Genomic DNA, 16,476 nt, shown 5'->3' on the forward strand with positions numbered 1-16,476 from the left:
ACCCAGCTTTCTACGGCTGGCGGATGTTGTCTTCATCCGCCACGGCGCCTACCACGGCCCTCTGCGGCCCCCTTTCGACGGCCCGTTCCATGGCCCGCCCCCAACCCCCCGGTGGGGATGCCCTCGCCTGCGCTTTCATCGCCGCCTGAGTGGCGCACTTCTGAACCCCGTCTCGCCTCTCCCCTGTCCACGGATCCTTCCTCCCGAGGACTTTGTGCCCGCCGCCGCTGCGTGCTCGCCTGCGGCCGGGCTGCGCTTCTTCCTGCTGGGGACCACCGGGATATTCACGCCCGTCCCCACGTCGCAGCACAGCGACCCAGCTTTCTACGGCTGGCGGATGTTGTCTTCATCCGCCACGGCGCCTACCACGGCCCTCTGCGGCCCCCTTTCGACGGCCCGTTCCATGGCCCGCCCCCAACCCCCCGGTGGGGATGCCCTCGCCTGCGGCCCCACCCTGTGGTGCTTCCTCCCAGACGTGAGGATTGTGTCCATGGTTGAATTCTGGGGGGGCTTGTGTAGTGATCACTAATTAACTATACATAATTCACTCATGGAACTACGGGTTGGGGGTATTGTTTCCACACGGACACATATGATGTTGACTACTTACTAACCCTTTCTTCTTTCTCTTTGCTTCCCGGTCTTCAAGCCGACCACATGTGCTTTTCTCAGCCTGTCCTCCTACAAAAAACGACCATATAGGTTGATTGTTCAGCAGCTAAATACGACCCAGAGTCACGTTTTAAAGTGTAGCACCTCTAGTGGTCGTGTAAGAAACAACATGCTCCTGTCGATTGCAAACGCTCCGGAGGGTCGTTTATTCACAAGGGTTAGGGTTAGGGTTAGGGTGATATCTCCATTACTCATCCACTAAAAAACATCAGTTTATCCTTGTTAATTCACAATATTGATTGGTTTAAATTGTGTACAATGCTTTTGTGTTTTTAACCTTCGATTCGGAGAAACAAATTGTTTATTCAGAGTTTAGACACTACAGAGTTTCTGAAGACACTACACTACCCAGAATCCCCAGCTATCGTTTGGGACTACAACATCCGCCTTGCTTTACAAACCCCGTGATTAGCCCTCAAGCTCTGTGATTGGATGTTGGAGTGGCAGTGCGACAAGGTTACGCTGAGTGTCAAACAGCTCTTTGAAATGTAATGGAACCACGCCAGACTATCCAAAACTGGACTTGGACGGGTCCAGCCCAGCCCTCCCCCCCCCAGAATTACACATGCTGGATATTGTGTGTTTTGCAACATGTTCTATGGCACGTCTCTATTGGGAATTGTAGTTTTAAAAGACGTTTTCATATTTCCCACAATTAGAAGTTGCCAGTATTAAACTGTATACATCCCTGGAGGTTTAGGGGATACGAAACACATTGGTGTTATCAAATTTAAAACATATAATTAATACATGGGTGAAAATTGCTTGTGTCCATAATGGGCAGCATTAATATACCCACATGACAGCTAAGGTCAGAAGACTTTTATTTAACAGCTGGTCTTATGTCTGTGACCCCTCCTGTTGTTAATTGATACGCCTGAAACATGCACTTGTCAAGGTTCAGATGCACATTTAGCAAATATGGCAGGAGCCATCGATCATCTTAAGATAAGATACTTTATTGATCCCAAGTTGGGAAATGTTTTTGTTACAGCAGCATGTACTACTTTGTTCTACTCCACTACAATTCAGAGGTTAACCTGTTATTTTTACTCTACTACATTTATTTTTGTTACTTTGCAGATTCTGATTAATGATGTGAAATATAAACAACCCTTAAATCAGACTTTCGTTACACCTGAGTAAAATTCAGCCTTATCAGTTTGTCTGTTTTGCACATCCTCCTGTTAATATCTTTGGACGTCCGGCACTAAACTGTTTTATTGTAGAAATCACTACAGTATCTTCTTGATATTTTCTATTCTATATTTCTATCATTGACCCCTATTTTGTATGTAGGCTACTCTTATATTTAAATGTTTTGATCAAATATAACTTATTCAACAACTAAATTCAATAACGTGCTTTAACCACTAGGCGGTGCGGTTTAAAAAACCAGTGGTCTAGTTAATAAAACATAATAATATCAAACATAATATGACTATTCACTTTATTGTGAAATTAAAACAGAACGGTAAAGGAAAATACAGTTTCAGTCTCTCAATGTGAAGCTTATGCATTGTACCATGAACCTGTATAGACCTGTAACAGTCAACTGCATGAGGAGTTGGAAAGATAGTTCAGAAAATCAGTAATATCTTCTACAAACAAGTCCCTTTCTATCAGCTGTGCACCGTTATGGTGTAAATACAGACTATCTACTAATTGAATCAAATATAAAAGTCAGCCGAATTAGTGTTGATACTGCAAGAAGACGTATTGTGTGAAAATAAATGGAAGATGTTGTTTAATTGTTGATATATTTATGGTCCACGTCATGTATTCAGTTTTGGCGGCATCTCTTCCAGTTTGTCAAAAGGTCTTCTGATCAGGGCTCTATAAATACATATCTACGGCAGATATGTAATATTTAATGCAGCCAAACCGTGTATTACAATGCCGTTATGTGATAACTTTCAAAGAGAAAAGCAAGAACACTCGGAATAAAGTGTTATTTTATATTTAAATGTTTTCCGATTTCATATCACATAAACACCATATCCCAACGTGCATTGCGGCGTGATTTTAGCCTATCAAAACCTCTGAAAAAAGAAATGTGTCTCTCAGAATCGAAAGAGAAAAACCTATGGGAAAAACACAAAAGCATTGTACACAATTTAAACCAATTAATGTCGTATAATTAACTAGGATAAACTGATGTTTTTTAGTGGATGAGTACTGCAGATATCACTGTTAAATCATTTGATCATTGGTTTTATTATGAAAACGTCGAGACCGGAAATACTGTTTTCAACCCGTAACTTTACATGGAGGCTGCCGCATATTCACGTTCTCCTGACGAAACCTCAAATCATCTTCGTAATATCTATCAAACTATAGATCCTACATATCGACTGGAAGTGGATTCTAAAAATACAATATATACTTCTCGCTAGAAATCTAATCAAAAAGCGTTTTAATGGCCAAACTATCCTACAATTTAGGATTTTACAGAGAGGGTTATTTGTGAATAAACGACCATCTGTAACGTTTGCATTCAACGGGAGCACTAGAGGCCGACAACTTTAAAACGTAATTATAGGTCGTATTAAGCGCTTGAACAAACGACATATTTGGTCGTAATAAGGGCTTAAACAATTGACCCATTTGGTCGTATGAGTTGGAGGACTTGTTGGCTTTTCTCCTGCTTAATAAAGCCAACTTTGCACCTTCGATGCATCGCCTCCGACTCCCTTCTCTCGGCACTACAATATCCTTTGTTATGTTGGTCTAGTTTATGCAAACTTATGATGTGTATATTATGTATACTGTATGTCTCTTTCGCCTTTTAATATGACTAAATCAACTGATTATGATTAGTTTATGTTTTTCTGTGCAATGCAAATTAGGATCAATAATCTGATCTAATAATCTTAATGCACTTTTACATTCCACCACTATAGGATACTGTATATTCAAAATATAGCCTACTGGAGGGACTGCCTTTTTATGTAGCCTTGAATGTCACGTATTTGTATATTATTACACACCATGATATATGGATATAATAAAACAGTGGGGCTCGTGTGTGTCCCGTAGCAGGATGCCTGTGTGAGGGTGCAGTATCCTGTACTAACAGAGGGATACGCCCCTGTGGACTGTAGAGGTCCTCCTCGCTGCTGCAGGCACACCTTTGCTGCACCTCCTCTTATCCTCCACGCAGCGTGCCACGGGACAGGACGCACATAGAGGCTCGTGTCCGTTAGGGAGACCCGCGAGCTGTGATCGGAAGGAGAGGAGTTGCTGATCGGTGCACCGGAGCAGGATGCTGCTGTTCTTGGATCAGTGAGAGAGTGACGCTGCGCTGCGTGCCGGAGACATGCGGATCTGTCCACTCCTCCACCAGCTCTCACTGTAGTTATTGTAAAGTCCTGCCTGTCCTCACACACACACACACACACACACTCACACACAGATCCTCTGCTCGCCTCTCCTGCTGGGATATGTCCTCGCTGGATGCCGGGATGCCTGGGACTCTCCTCACACTGTTCTTGGGTAAGTTCAATTCACAGTCCCGCTGCAGTTGTGAAGAAATAATGTGTGTGTGTGTGTGTGTGTGTGTGTGTGTGTGTGTGTGTGTGTGTGTGTGTGTGTGTGTGTGTGTGTGTGTGTGTGTGTACTCTCAGATGTGTTTTCAGAGACCGTTTTTGCTGTGTGCTGTTTTATTGTTGGCTAAGTAACCTTATGAAAATAACTATAATCCGTGTTGGAGCTTATTTAATGCAGTTTCAAAAAGTTATGTACATTTAATATACGACATGCAGTACTGGCATGGATCCATATGTGTTGTTAATGCCACCTAATACAGTAAGGTTATTGTTCACACACTTTGGAGGAAGAGGGGTCCAAATGGCAATGTTGAAGAATTTTGAAAATGAACATAACCTCACCATGAACTACTATAGGTCACTAACCTGAGTAGGATTCCCATGTGTGTGTTATCATAGGAATATTATAGTGATTGTACTTTTGAGTTGTGAGTAGCAGGAGCTTTCTTATTGAGTACCACAGTCCCCACACACATCGATATAGAAATATTATTGTTGTATTATAGTGTGTTTTATAAATCCAAATTAAGTGTTATTATTAAGAGGAATAAGCATCACCTACTGTAACATCGTACTGTGGTTCTGGCACTTTAGGTTGTGGAACGTAACTCCACAATGGGGTTTGAATTTATAATTGTATTATTACAACAAGCAATGGCAGTTCCCTTGTTAACTGGAGTTCGTGCTGACTTTCATTGTGATTATGCCTTCTGAATGAATGACACATTCTGTTCGAGAACGTTCTTTTATTTCTTTACTTCTTCAAGTCAACCCCCTTCCCCATTCTAGAGATGTTTTTTTGTCTAGAAGATTTCAGTTTTCACTCAAAACTAGGGTGAAGGTGAATTATTTACAATGTGCTGGTTGTACAGTAATCTTTCTTGCGTTAGTTGTATTTTCCTCACCAAATGATACAAATACATTGCATAAAGTGTTATATGTCAGTATAAATACACAGTAGGCTACATACTTTTGTTTGGTGTGAAGGAAAAATGTATCTCTTTTTGTTTTACCATACTTTGTTGACAAAGCATATCATGTGTAGTATCATCGTGAAATGCACGTTGTTGCGTCCCAGTGTGTGTGTTTGTACACACGTGTGAGCACACAGCCCGCGCCCGGCCGTAACAACAGCGCAGGGCCGTGACATCACAATTAGTGCAGTTGTCCATGGGGTGATGGGAGCTTTCATTAGTTGCATTATGGGAGCGTGGTTGGACAGGCCATGGCGGAGCAGCAGATTCTTCCTCATGGCACTGCCTCTTCACTCTGGGAAACTTGTCCTCGTTTTCGCCACAAATTAAATGCAGCTGAATAAATCTGATGGAGCCTCAATTAGTTTTTAGTTTTTAACGAACACAGTGTTTTCTCTGGGAGAGTGTAGCCACTAAGCTCTACATAATCATTAACATATTTGAGGGTGGTCTGCGTTTCTGTGCTGACTCTGACTTTGACCTCATCGAAGTACAGCTCACACCCCAGCTATGAAGATTTCAGAGGCATGCTATTATCATCCCACTGCCTATTCCTGTGACCTTGAGAATGAAGGTAGTAATACAGCGTCCCTGCTAGTATGGCACAATTAAAAGCTTTTTTTTACAGGATCATTTTTATCCGTCATTCATGCTGGAAACTAGCCTGATGAAAAGGAATTGTTTTCTTAATTGTCAGAGACTGAATGAATGACTGATGTGCCAGAGGGATGATGAGGCATTTGTGCCGGACATGTTCTCTCCATCTCCTCCCTTGGATTAGTCTCTTTCACACTGTATTTTTAGCACACTTTTAAAGTGACCTTTCGGATACTAATTTTTTGTGGCTGCTGTCCCGCGCAGCACAGAGAAATATCACAGATATCCTCCTAGAGCAGCTGGAGCCAGAACCTCCGTGTCACCTGACATGCTCTGTAGTGAGTCACAAACAGTGCTGAGCCCTATCTGTCCCCTGTCTCTAAATATAGAGGAGATCACCGGCGGCAGGCCGAAGGATCTGTCAAGTGTAGAGAAGTCTCCAGAGCCAGAGGTTAGGATGTGACATCTTGCCAGGCTCTGGCCTCAAATCTCTGGCAGCCGCCCACCCATGTCTCCCCTTCCTCCATCTCTCTCCTCTGTCCGCCTCCCCTGTGTGTCTTAGGTGACTTTGACAGTCCAGAGACTCAAATAGGTAGATGGTCAGATTTGTTGTTGTTCTTTGCGACCAGAGTGTCCATGGACTTCACTCCTCCTCTCTATCTCTCTCTCTGTGATGCACATGCCATCTCTTCTTTGTCTCAGTCCACATTCACCTTGGCTCTGCTCTCTGTGTGTTTGCCAGCCTCTCGCTCTGTGCCAGTCACTTCAGACACTCTAGGTTAGTCAGAGCTGTCGTACGCAACTTACACTCACAAGGCAAAATTAAAGCATACAAGCTGAAGGGTTGTTGCACCCAAATACAACTTTGTCTAACCATGCAGGTTTTTGTTTTATTTGAGATATCACTCTCTGAGATACTATAGGGCAGGGTAAGTTTGGCCAAATGCCTTTATCATGACAACTTCTGGTCTGACCTGGGAGGACAGGGAAGCACTTTCACTTTGGTGAACAGCATGTGAGAACTAGTGAGAAAAGGATATGTTAGAATCAGAAGATCTTTATTGTTGTTATACTCCTGTAACACAACATTTTGCAGGCTTCCATCTATGCAATTTCAAATAGAAACAAATACATCGAAACAGTAATACAAACAGTAATAGCAGCAAAGAGAATACAAAAATAGAAGGCACTAGTTCAATGTACACATTAACAAAGTTTCAAAATGTACGGATTTTCTTCAATTCAAGTTGTGGTTTACGCTGTACCAACATTACCCACATGTACAATGATACATCGAGTTAGGTGCGAAACCATGCCTACATGTTTTTTTTACTCTTTCTTCGATGGAATGCAGACAGCTAAATTAGCAAAATAAGTGTCAATGGCCAGTAGATATTTGTGCAGTCACCCAACCCTAGAGGGCTCTAGACAGGACCAAGTTTATTTACTAAAGCATTAGCTTAGCGTAGCGCACATAAGGTTTCAATATAAAGCCTGTGTTGGTTTCAGTTATTCAGTTATTAGATTGTTTTTATTTTCAAGTGTTTTTTCAACTGTTCATCTTTAACCAGAATGACTGCAGAGCTGTTACTAATAACAGGAAGCCGCTGTGACTTTTAATTTTGGTATTAAGACATTTTCTGTGGATTTACTACAACGAGTGATACTTCATGAGCTGTAACAAAATTACCAGTAAAGATCCCTCTGAAAAGCAGATGCGCATGACATGATCCTGTGGAAGTCACTGGAGCTTCGTGTGTGTGTGTGTGTGTGTGTGTGTGTGTGTGTGTGTGTGTGTGTGTGTGTGTGTGTGTGTGTGTGTGTGTGGTGTGTGTGTGTGTGTGTGTGTGTGTGTGTGCGTGTGTGTGTGTGTGGCCTAGCATTACTATAGTTGTGGGGACCTAAATCTGTTTACACAGTCACGTGTGGGGACTCGCCTCCCTTATGGGGGTCCCCATGAGGGGAATCATTCATTTTAGGGTCAAGACTTGGTAAGGGTTAGGGAAGTGGTGAACCCTCAGGGCCTTCAAGGTATTCAGAGAATACCCTGGAACACTCAGATAAAACAAACTAAAAATCGATTTAATTATATAAATAAAATGTACATAAAATGAATAAATGAGAATGGTATCTCTGTTGTTGATCTGTAATATTACAGTGTTACGTTGATTTGTTTGTCCTTCTCGGACCATGCACTACGCATTTCAGTGGTGTTGTGTTAGAAAAGAAAGCAACCAATCAGATCTTGTTCTGGGTACTGAGTACCTTCAACCAAGGCCGTTGCACTGAATGAGAGCGTATGTTTGGACTGACAGTTTGATCAACCAATCATATATTGATTTGTAGCCAATGGGCGTATTCTTTCAGAGTTTCCCTCGGTTCCAGGTACTCTAGAAGGCCCGCTAGTTAACTGGCTCGAGACAGAGGATAGATGAATGCGACGAAGCAATTCATGCCGTTTTATTGTTTTTAACGTTGAAATGACAAGTGCAACAGGTGAAGATGAAGTTGTTGCGGAATTGTTGTGAGTACGCTTTTCAAGACAACAATTCAGTGAAAAGACGGACATTATAATGCCACGGAGAGGGGGGGGGGCGGCGGCGGGGGGTGTGTGTGTGTGTCTACAGAAGGTCCAGTTGTGATAGACACGGTTCGCCACTGGGTTAGGGTTATGGTTAGGGTAAGGTTAAGGTTAAGGGTTAGGGTTAGGGTTAGGCATGTGTTGGTTATGGTTAAGGTTAGGATAAGTCTCCAGGAAATGCATGTAAGTCAATGTAATGTCCCCTGAAGTGATGTATACATGGTATGTGTGCGCAGGCATGTGTGAAGGGTGAGTTTTAATTAGCTGAGCGCAGCAGCAGGGGGGAACTTCCCCTTACTGCGCGCCTAATTTCAACCAGCTGACAAAAATCACAGTGACAACGTCGTCTCTCTCCCCTCTCACCCCCTTCACATCTCATCCCTTCTCTCCCTCCCTGGCTGCCTTCACTCCGTCCATCAAAACAAACCAAAACATCTCTCTTTATCACTCAAAGCGTGGCACGAGACGATGGGGCGCAGCAATGCAACAAATGAGCCGGTGGCTATTTCTAAAATCAGCTTTCAACTTCAGGCGTTGTATTTATTGCAACAGGATTAAATATTTCTAAGATTTCTGAATGAATTGTCTTCCAAAAAGTCATTCTGTTGCTGACTTCACACCTTGAAATGCTTTTGAGCATTTAAAAGCCTCCCTGGATGGAGGACAGGAAGCATCACCTGAGAGGAGCTTTTGTTTGACTCCTCCTGTAATGGAGACCATATGTTCTCCGTGTTTTCACTGTGAGAATGAGGTTAATACTTATTTACAAATGATTTGTCTTGCGATATTAATTCCACCCACCCCGCAGATTTATGGGCTGTCATGTGGGTGCGTTTTCCTGTGCAGTGATGTAGCGCTGTGCTCATGATGGCTCGTCAATGAGAACAGAGTTGTTTGTGAGAAGTCAACATCCATGAGAGGCAGCGATCAGGCTGGTGGCTCATCTGGAGCCGTCAGGAACATCTGAGGATAGATCGGGGTTTCTCTGGATCAGATGCTGCATTCATGTCAATACCAACAATCTGATCTTTGCTCTTCTGCTTATCTGTATTATTGTCTGCTTATCTGTATTATTGTGTTGCATTGTTGGAGAAGCCTGTGACCTAAGATTTTCAACGACATTATTACTCTGTAGCTACGTTAGTTTGACAATAAAGCACCTTGAACCTTGAATGTAAGGCAGCAGTACTGCAGTAAATAAAATGTGTTCCTGTTTGTGTGTGCAGGCTTCACTGATGCAGAGTGTTTCAATCTGACACTGGGAATCAAACATATCTGATCAATGTGACACTGCTGCTGCAGGGCACGTCTGCTGTCTGACAAGTTTTTCTCAAAGTGGGGTCCACACGAGGACAGGGGGGGCCTGCACTGAAAAAACTGAAACGGAAAGGACAGATATTAAGACACGATACAAGAAGAACAAACATTTAACAGCACATCACGATCACCGAGAGAAATATGCTCAATAACCCTTTAGCATGCATTTTCCCTGTGATTTAGATCCATATCTACTGTTAGAATTAACACATACATTTAACCCTTGTGTTATGTTCACATTTCGCACCCTTTGGTAATGTTCGGGTCAAATTGACCCGGGACATATTTCAGGGTTTAAAAAAAATACAGAACTAAATTCAACATGCACAATTCCTTATATATATTGTCTTTAACTCATTCCCCAACAATAGAAATGAAATATATGATTAGTTTTTGAAAATACTCTTTGCTAGATCAAATGTAACAATGGAAGTGTCCATCGTTTTTTGTGATAAAAATGTAATTTATGTTAAAAAAAATACACTGTAATAAAAACTAGGTTTACATGTTGCTCATGCTTTTCTAGGACTAATGTAAATGAAACATTTTTTCATTAATGTTTATTATTTGTAATCTGTCATATAATAATCAAAGCCCTGAAGGAAATAAAGCAATTTATCAGCAATTGGAACACAAGAACCACATCCAAAAGTATTTGGCTGTGAAATATAGAGAGAATGAAACATCCATATAAATGACATAGAACAGATATAAACACAAAGCAAATAAAAACAATTAACAGTCACTATTCATAAAATACAGTATATCCGAAAACTATATTGATGAAGTGACGCTGCAGAACATCATGTGAGTCAATGGGCAAGTCCGTTTAGGAAACACATGATGTACAGAACTTCTTCCTGTGTAGAGCACAGATGTACTTGTTGCAGTTACTGCATGTAGTCTGTGTCTTGGAGTCCTTTGAGGGTCCACAGACCTCACAGCTGGCTGTGGGGGTCTTCCAGAAGCTGACTGTGGGGGTCTTCTTGCGGCTGGCTGTGGGGGTCTTCCAGCAGCTGGCTCTGAGTCAAGTTCATCTTCCAAATTTGCTGTCAAATTCTGAGTTTACCTCCACATTATCCTCATCTTCAGAAATGTCTTCCTGTCCCACTTCACCGTGTTCTTCTAATGCATTCCACTCACTCTCATCCAGTATTAGCTCCAAGGCTCTGAGCAGAATATCTTTTGGCCATTTTGTTGGTAGATAATTGTAGTTCTGCACTACACTGTTACTACACTGAGGTTATGTCTCTGTTTAGTCCCTCCTCCGGCATGCAGGTGCGAGGGGGGACAGTGCGAGGAAATGTAAAATGTTTATAATGTTTTGGATAGTTGTGTGCACTACAAAGGGTAAAGATCAAGGGAAAACAGGATCAAACAGCTTCTCTATGCATACAATTGTGTGTGTGTCTTTAGTTTGTGTGTTTGTGTGTTTTTCTCTGTCTGTCTGTCCTGGTATTGTATCCGGGTCAGAATGACCCGAACCTCTTATGAAGGACATACATGCGGGTGGGCATTTTTTCATAAGTGGAAAAAAAAAGTTGCAAAATATTTCAAATCACGCAATCAGCTGAAGTCAGGGAACTATGCTTATGAAGCAATATGCTTAGTCTCTGGACCATACTCACACATCCGGACTTTCATTCCTGCAGTCCCTCTTTCTTTTCTCCTTTCATTTTGCTCATAGACATCCTCTGTGAATCAGTAGAATAAAATAAAGCCCTATGAAGCCAGACGTTAAGGATACATCTGTTAGAGTTTTATCTTAATCTGATTTCAATATATCACGCCTCAACGTAAACTGTCTCCGGATGATGGCCTGCCTGCTTTGACATTTTCAGTTTTGCAGTTATGTCAGAACCGGAAGGCTGACATACCTGCAAACATAAGACTCAGAGAAATGCTTCTGTCTCCCCTTAAACTCCTGTATCCTCATCCCTCAGTATCCCATAATGCATGTCGGTCAATGGTTAAATAGTGCTATCAGGCAACAGAATGGTTCAACATGTAAAGTGTGGACATATCATAGATGCCAAGATGCTTATGGCTGCCTCGGTGTTGTGGTGCATTCTCTTTGGTCTTCTTTTGTTTGTAATTCAGTTTATTCTACCTATTTCCTCGTATTATGTTTATATATGCACCATAGATAATTCACTGTATTCTAAACCTACTTTAGAAACAAAACTTTGACTTTAATTAAATGTATTATGTCAACACATTTCATATAAGTCTGCTAGTTGAAAGCAATAATATTAGGTTTAACCTAATATTTTTTTACTTAAACTTAATATTATCGCTTTCAACTCACCTAATATAGTTATATGAAATATTTTGACCTCATACATTTCATTAATGTCAACATTTCAGTTTTTTCACTGCATTAAACCTGATTCTTAGACCCCATTTACACGCAAACGCATACGAAACGCAAACGAACCGAATACGATATCAAAAAAGTATTCCGTTCACGCGAGACCGCTCGAAAGTGCTGGAGACGCTGTAGTACATATGCCGGGCCTGTAAGTGGCACTGTACTTTCGCACGAGACCGCTCGAAAGCGCTGGAGACACTGTAGTACATATGCCTACAAGTTCATGTAATTCTCCATGTCCATTTGTTGCTGATGGTTGTGGTAGAGGAGCTGTAGATGTTGCACTTACATCTGTAGCATGGTCGAGCTGTAGATTTTGCACTAACATCTGTAGCATGGTCAGTAGCACCTGACAGTAGCTACTGACCATGCTACAGCAGTGAGCAGCAGAGGTGGGGAGAGGTGGGGCTATGGCTTCATCGTTATCAGGAAATGATCGTATAGGGCGTACACACTGAGCCGTTTGGCCCCCCAGAACGTTCCGTTTGTAGATCTATCCACCTTGGGACCCGTTATAGTTTGCGGGGTCCATTTCCGCGTTTCCGTTACGGCCTCGTGTGAACAAACGGGCTATACGAAAGACAAAAGTAGCGGATACAACCGTTTGCGTTCTCGTGTAAACAGCACCTTAGTCTCATGGCAGCATCACATTTTCTAGGTGTTGGACATCTTGTAACCATCTAATGTTAGTCATGCAAAGCAGAAAGCAGTGGCTAAGAAAAAGGAATGCCTTTATTTCTTGCTAAACTTTGAGACCACCTGATCCCCATCAGTTCTGTTCTAGGTGGCATGACACGTTTCACCAGAGAGAAGCACTGACGTGTGAGGGTCCGACTTCATGCTTCAGGTAGCAGTGAAAGCTGTCTTAGTGTGTGAACATTCAATGTTTAATTTATGCAAGTCTTTCATTAATTCATAGAGTGATTTGGTCGGTTTCCACTGAAGAACAATATATTTCCGACTATAAATGCAGTAAAAATAAACTGATGTTCATTAGGGTAAGTGAAAAAATAATTATGGGGGATTCAGGGAATTACACTCTTTTAGACTAATTTGCATTGTTAACAAAGAACATGTTGATAGTGAGCATATAAGTAAGAGTTTCACTGATCACAAATGTAGTTTTTCTTCCTTTGATATCTGCCCTGCTTCTGCTTGATAGCAGAAACAGCCACTGAGGTAAGACCAATGTTTTCCATTAGAGTATTCATGCTTCAAAACAGGGCGTGATTTTGGTCGATTTTGGCCAAAAATATACACTAATGCAGGTTCATTTAAATGTAGTAAAAACTTTAACCACAGAATAAAATTGTATGTGAAGATACTGCAGAAGGGTCGTAATGCAGATGTGTTTCCTTCCTGTTGTGTGAAAGTGCTTTGAGGGATGGAAGGCTAAAGTCCCTTCCTTTTGGCTGGTGTTTTTGTCACCAGCTGTCTCTCTTCTGTCTATTCTTGGCCTTTGTACCTTGGTGCTCATGCAGGCTGACAGCCTAACTGCAGTGTGCCAGACTACAATATAAAACACAAAATGCTACCTTATCTGCTCTGATACCTACCTTGGCTTTGTGTGTGGTGTCATGTTATTTGGGAGAAGACAATATAGAAGAGCTGGAGGAAGGACCAAAATAGAATAGGCAAACAACCAAATTACAGGTCTAGGATGCGATATATCGTATGTGTTTTAGAAACTTAGGGTTAGGATTGGAGAGAGTTAAAGCTGTGAGGGGATATTATTTAACACCAACCTTTATGTCATGACAGTTAGTTTGAAGCTTTAAAAAAGACAAAAGTAGGTTAAAAGGCTTGACAGCTACAGAATGGAGAAGCTTGCCAATTACACTTCAGTTGTGCTCAGGCTGTTTTCCTGTACAGTGGCATTTCTCATTTTAATGACATGCTGTGATTTCTGGGTGATTGCGTTTCTTGATCAGTTACCAGTCAAACAGTTCCCGAATCTAAGGTATTAGTTTAATGGGTTTTATCTCTGATTGAAAAAAACTGATTGAAAAATTAGACCTTAATGACCAAAATTGATCTTTTAAAATAATGTACCTTCCTTTCTATTTTGGAGTTTAATTGTTTCTTTGTAATTAGGTCATACATGACTGATATTTCCACTTTGATTGAATCCACATTTTTTCAGAAGATACCAAATGTGTCTCATGAGAATCTTAACATAAACTGTAGTTTTGTCATTTTAACTTCAGAAGTTGTCAACTCCAGCTCTTTCCCGTTTATATCTTCCTAATTAATGGATCAGATAGCGTCAGCAAAGAAAAGCAAGATCAAAGACTCATTATAACTGACATGCTTTGAGGTATTTAGAGCAGAAATCAAAAACTGTGTTTGAGAATAAGCTTTGGTTTCATCAGTTGACATCTTGTATTGCAGCTGACTGTTCCTCTTAGACATTATAATAAACATCTCTTTAGCATGTTCAACCTGTTCCAAAGGACATTTGGAAGATTCTTGTTGCCTTATCTCAAATTGCATTCACACATTTGAATAATTCAGTTCCAGGTAATCTTCCCCCGCCAGATATTTTAAGGTAATTTTCTTCTTCTAAGAAGCTGTAATCTCGTCCAAGGAGAAAATAACTGACAGCCGAGCACAACCTTGAGCATTTATGCTTCCTTTGTGTCGAGAGCGTTATTACAGAGAGGAATGTGTTATGTGTGGATTCCGTGTGCACAGGGCAACACATATGTGGAAAATGGATTTCTGTCCCCCAAAACGCATAGGGCTTATCGTCCGCTGCGCTGGGTGAAGCGTGGTTCCAGAACCACTCTCCAACATGTCAACAGTAATAGGTCTGACATACCAGTGGCTAGAAATTAATTGGGTAGCTGTCCTGAAATTCCACAGCACAGTGGAGTGAAAACAGTCTTTAAAAAAAAAGATTTCACAAAAGCGAGCAGATCAGAGCTTACAAACAGGATTTCATTCTGCCGCGCCCTCGCAGCTCAGCCATTTGATTTCTCTGGTTGTCAATGTGCTGAAGGGGTGACTGATTTGTCCAATAAGCTTCTGCTTTACCAGAGGAGACACGTCTGAATGACCTGGTGTTTGGCATCAGGAAGGGCCTAAGGTCATGCAGGAAGTTGCTGACCTTTTCTGTTAGCATTAAGAAGAGGACAGGCTGTGGAGAAGAACAGAGAAGGTGGTCCGACTGCAGAATTAAGGACCACTAAAAAGCTGAATCCTTTTTGGTTGTGTCATCAAGGAATGATACTAAGCTTATTTGTACGTCATGTTCATAGCCTACTTAATACTTAATTTAGGTTTCCGTACAATGATTGTCGGTGTAACTGCAGCGGCGGGCTGTGCAGCCTCTTTGAAACCGGTAACGCAAAATCACTAGAAATCTAATACGAGAAAAATGAACAACCCCTCCAACTTCTATCAAATCAAAGTTGAATTATATAGCCCAATTTCTGCCTTTTAAAGATGAACAAACCTATATTAAAACTGCGGTCACAGACGTGCAAGCAGTTGTGGGCGGGCCTTCGCGTCCAAGCGCCTGTCGGGGAGGGTCGCCGTTCGTCCCGCCGTCAAGCAGACGCGCGCGAGTCCTCCGAAATGAGCCGTTGTCAGTACCAGATATGTTCGGGCTACCAGATATGTTCGGGTGTATTTCCGTCGCATCCGTCATCCATCATATCCGTCATATACTCACCTCCCTCTGCTCCCAGCGCTCTGCTGCCACACACCGGCCGTCTGCGGAACTGCAGCCGGAGGAACTCGGGACAGCTTGTTATGTGTGGGGTGCTATGGTGGGGTCCCATGTACTTGTGCACATAAATAATGTTTCTAATTATCCATCCATCCATCCATCCATCCATCCATCTTCTTCCGCTTATCCGTGGTCGGGTCGCGGGGGTAGCAGTTCCAGCAGAGAGCCCCAAACTTTCTTTTCCCTGGCGACATCAACCAGCTCTGACTGGGGGATCCCAAGGCGCTCCCAGGCCAGCGAAGAGATATAATCCCTCCACCTGGTCCTAGGTCTACCCCTTGGTCTCTTCCCAGCTGGTTTCTAATTATTTACAATTAAAAAATATATATATTCTGCGTTACTTTAGCCAACACTTTTATAAGGCCACTAGATTAGATAATTACGAAATGTGTAGATAGAATACATATATTTCAGGTTGTTATTTTGTCATTATGTTTAATGTTTTATTTACCTTTTAGTATTTTTATATAGTATCTGAACTTTGGAGAGGAGTTGGGAGACACACGACACATCAAATCACATCTACAGATCAAGGCGAAGCGAATGGATGTACTCCCATACTCCTAGCGTGAAAATGTTTGGGAAAACGTGTGCAAAGTCTCCGAAAATCCTAAAAATAAGCTCATATTTGAATTCCCCATAAAACAACAAATCATTCAGTAAAAACAAGGCCCCACTGATCA

The 16,476-nt window shown here is 41.9% G+C and overlaps 1 protein-coding gene across 1 annotated transcript in view; it reads left to right on the forward strand.

Moving 5' to 3' along the window:
• The first annotated feature begins 3,838 nt into the window (after nt 1-3,838).
• LOC117553031 (CXADR-like membrane protein) overlaps nt 3,839-16,476 on the forward strand; it is a 101,453-nt gene continuing 88,815 nt past the window's right edge. Inside the window, 1 exon segment of the mRNA XM_034226782.1 lies at nt 3,839-4,167. Coding sequence (XP_034082673.1) covers nt 4,116-4,167 — 52 coding nt within the window. The 5' untranslated portion in view covers nt 3,839-4,115.

The sequence above is a fragment of the Gymnodraco acuticeps genome, unplaced genomic scaffold, assembly GCF_902827175.1.
Source record: "Gymnodraco acuticeps unplaced genomic scaffold, fGymAcu1.1, whole genome shotgun sequence".
Taxonomy (NCBI): domain Eukaryota; kingdom Metazoa; phylum Chordata; class Actinopteri; order Perciformes; family Bathydraconidae; genus Gymnodraco; species Gymnodraco acuticeps.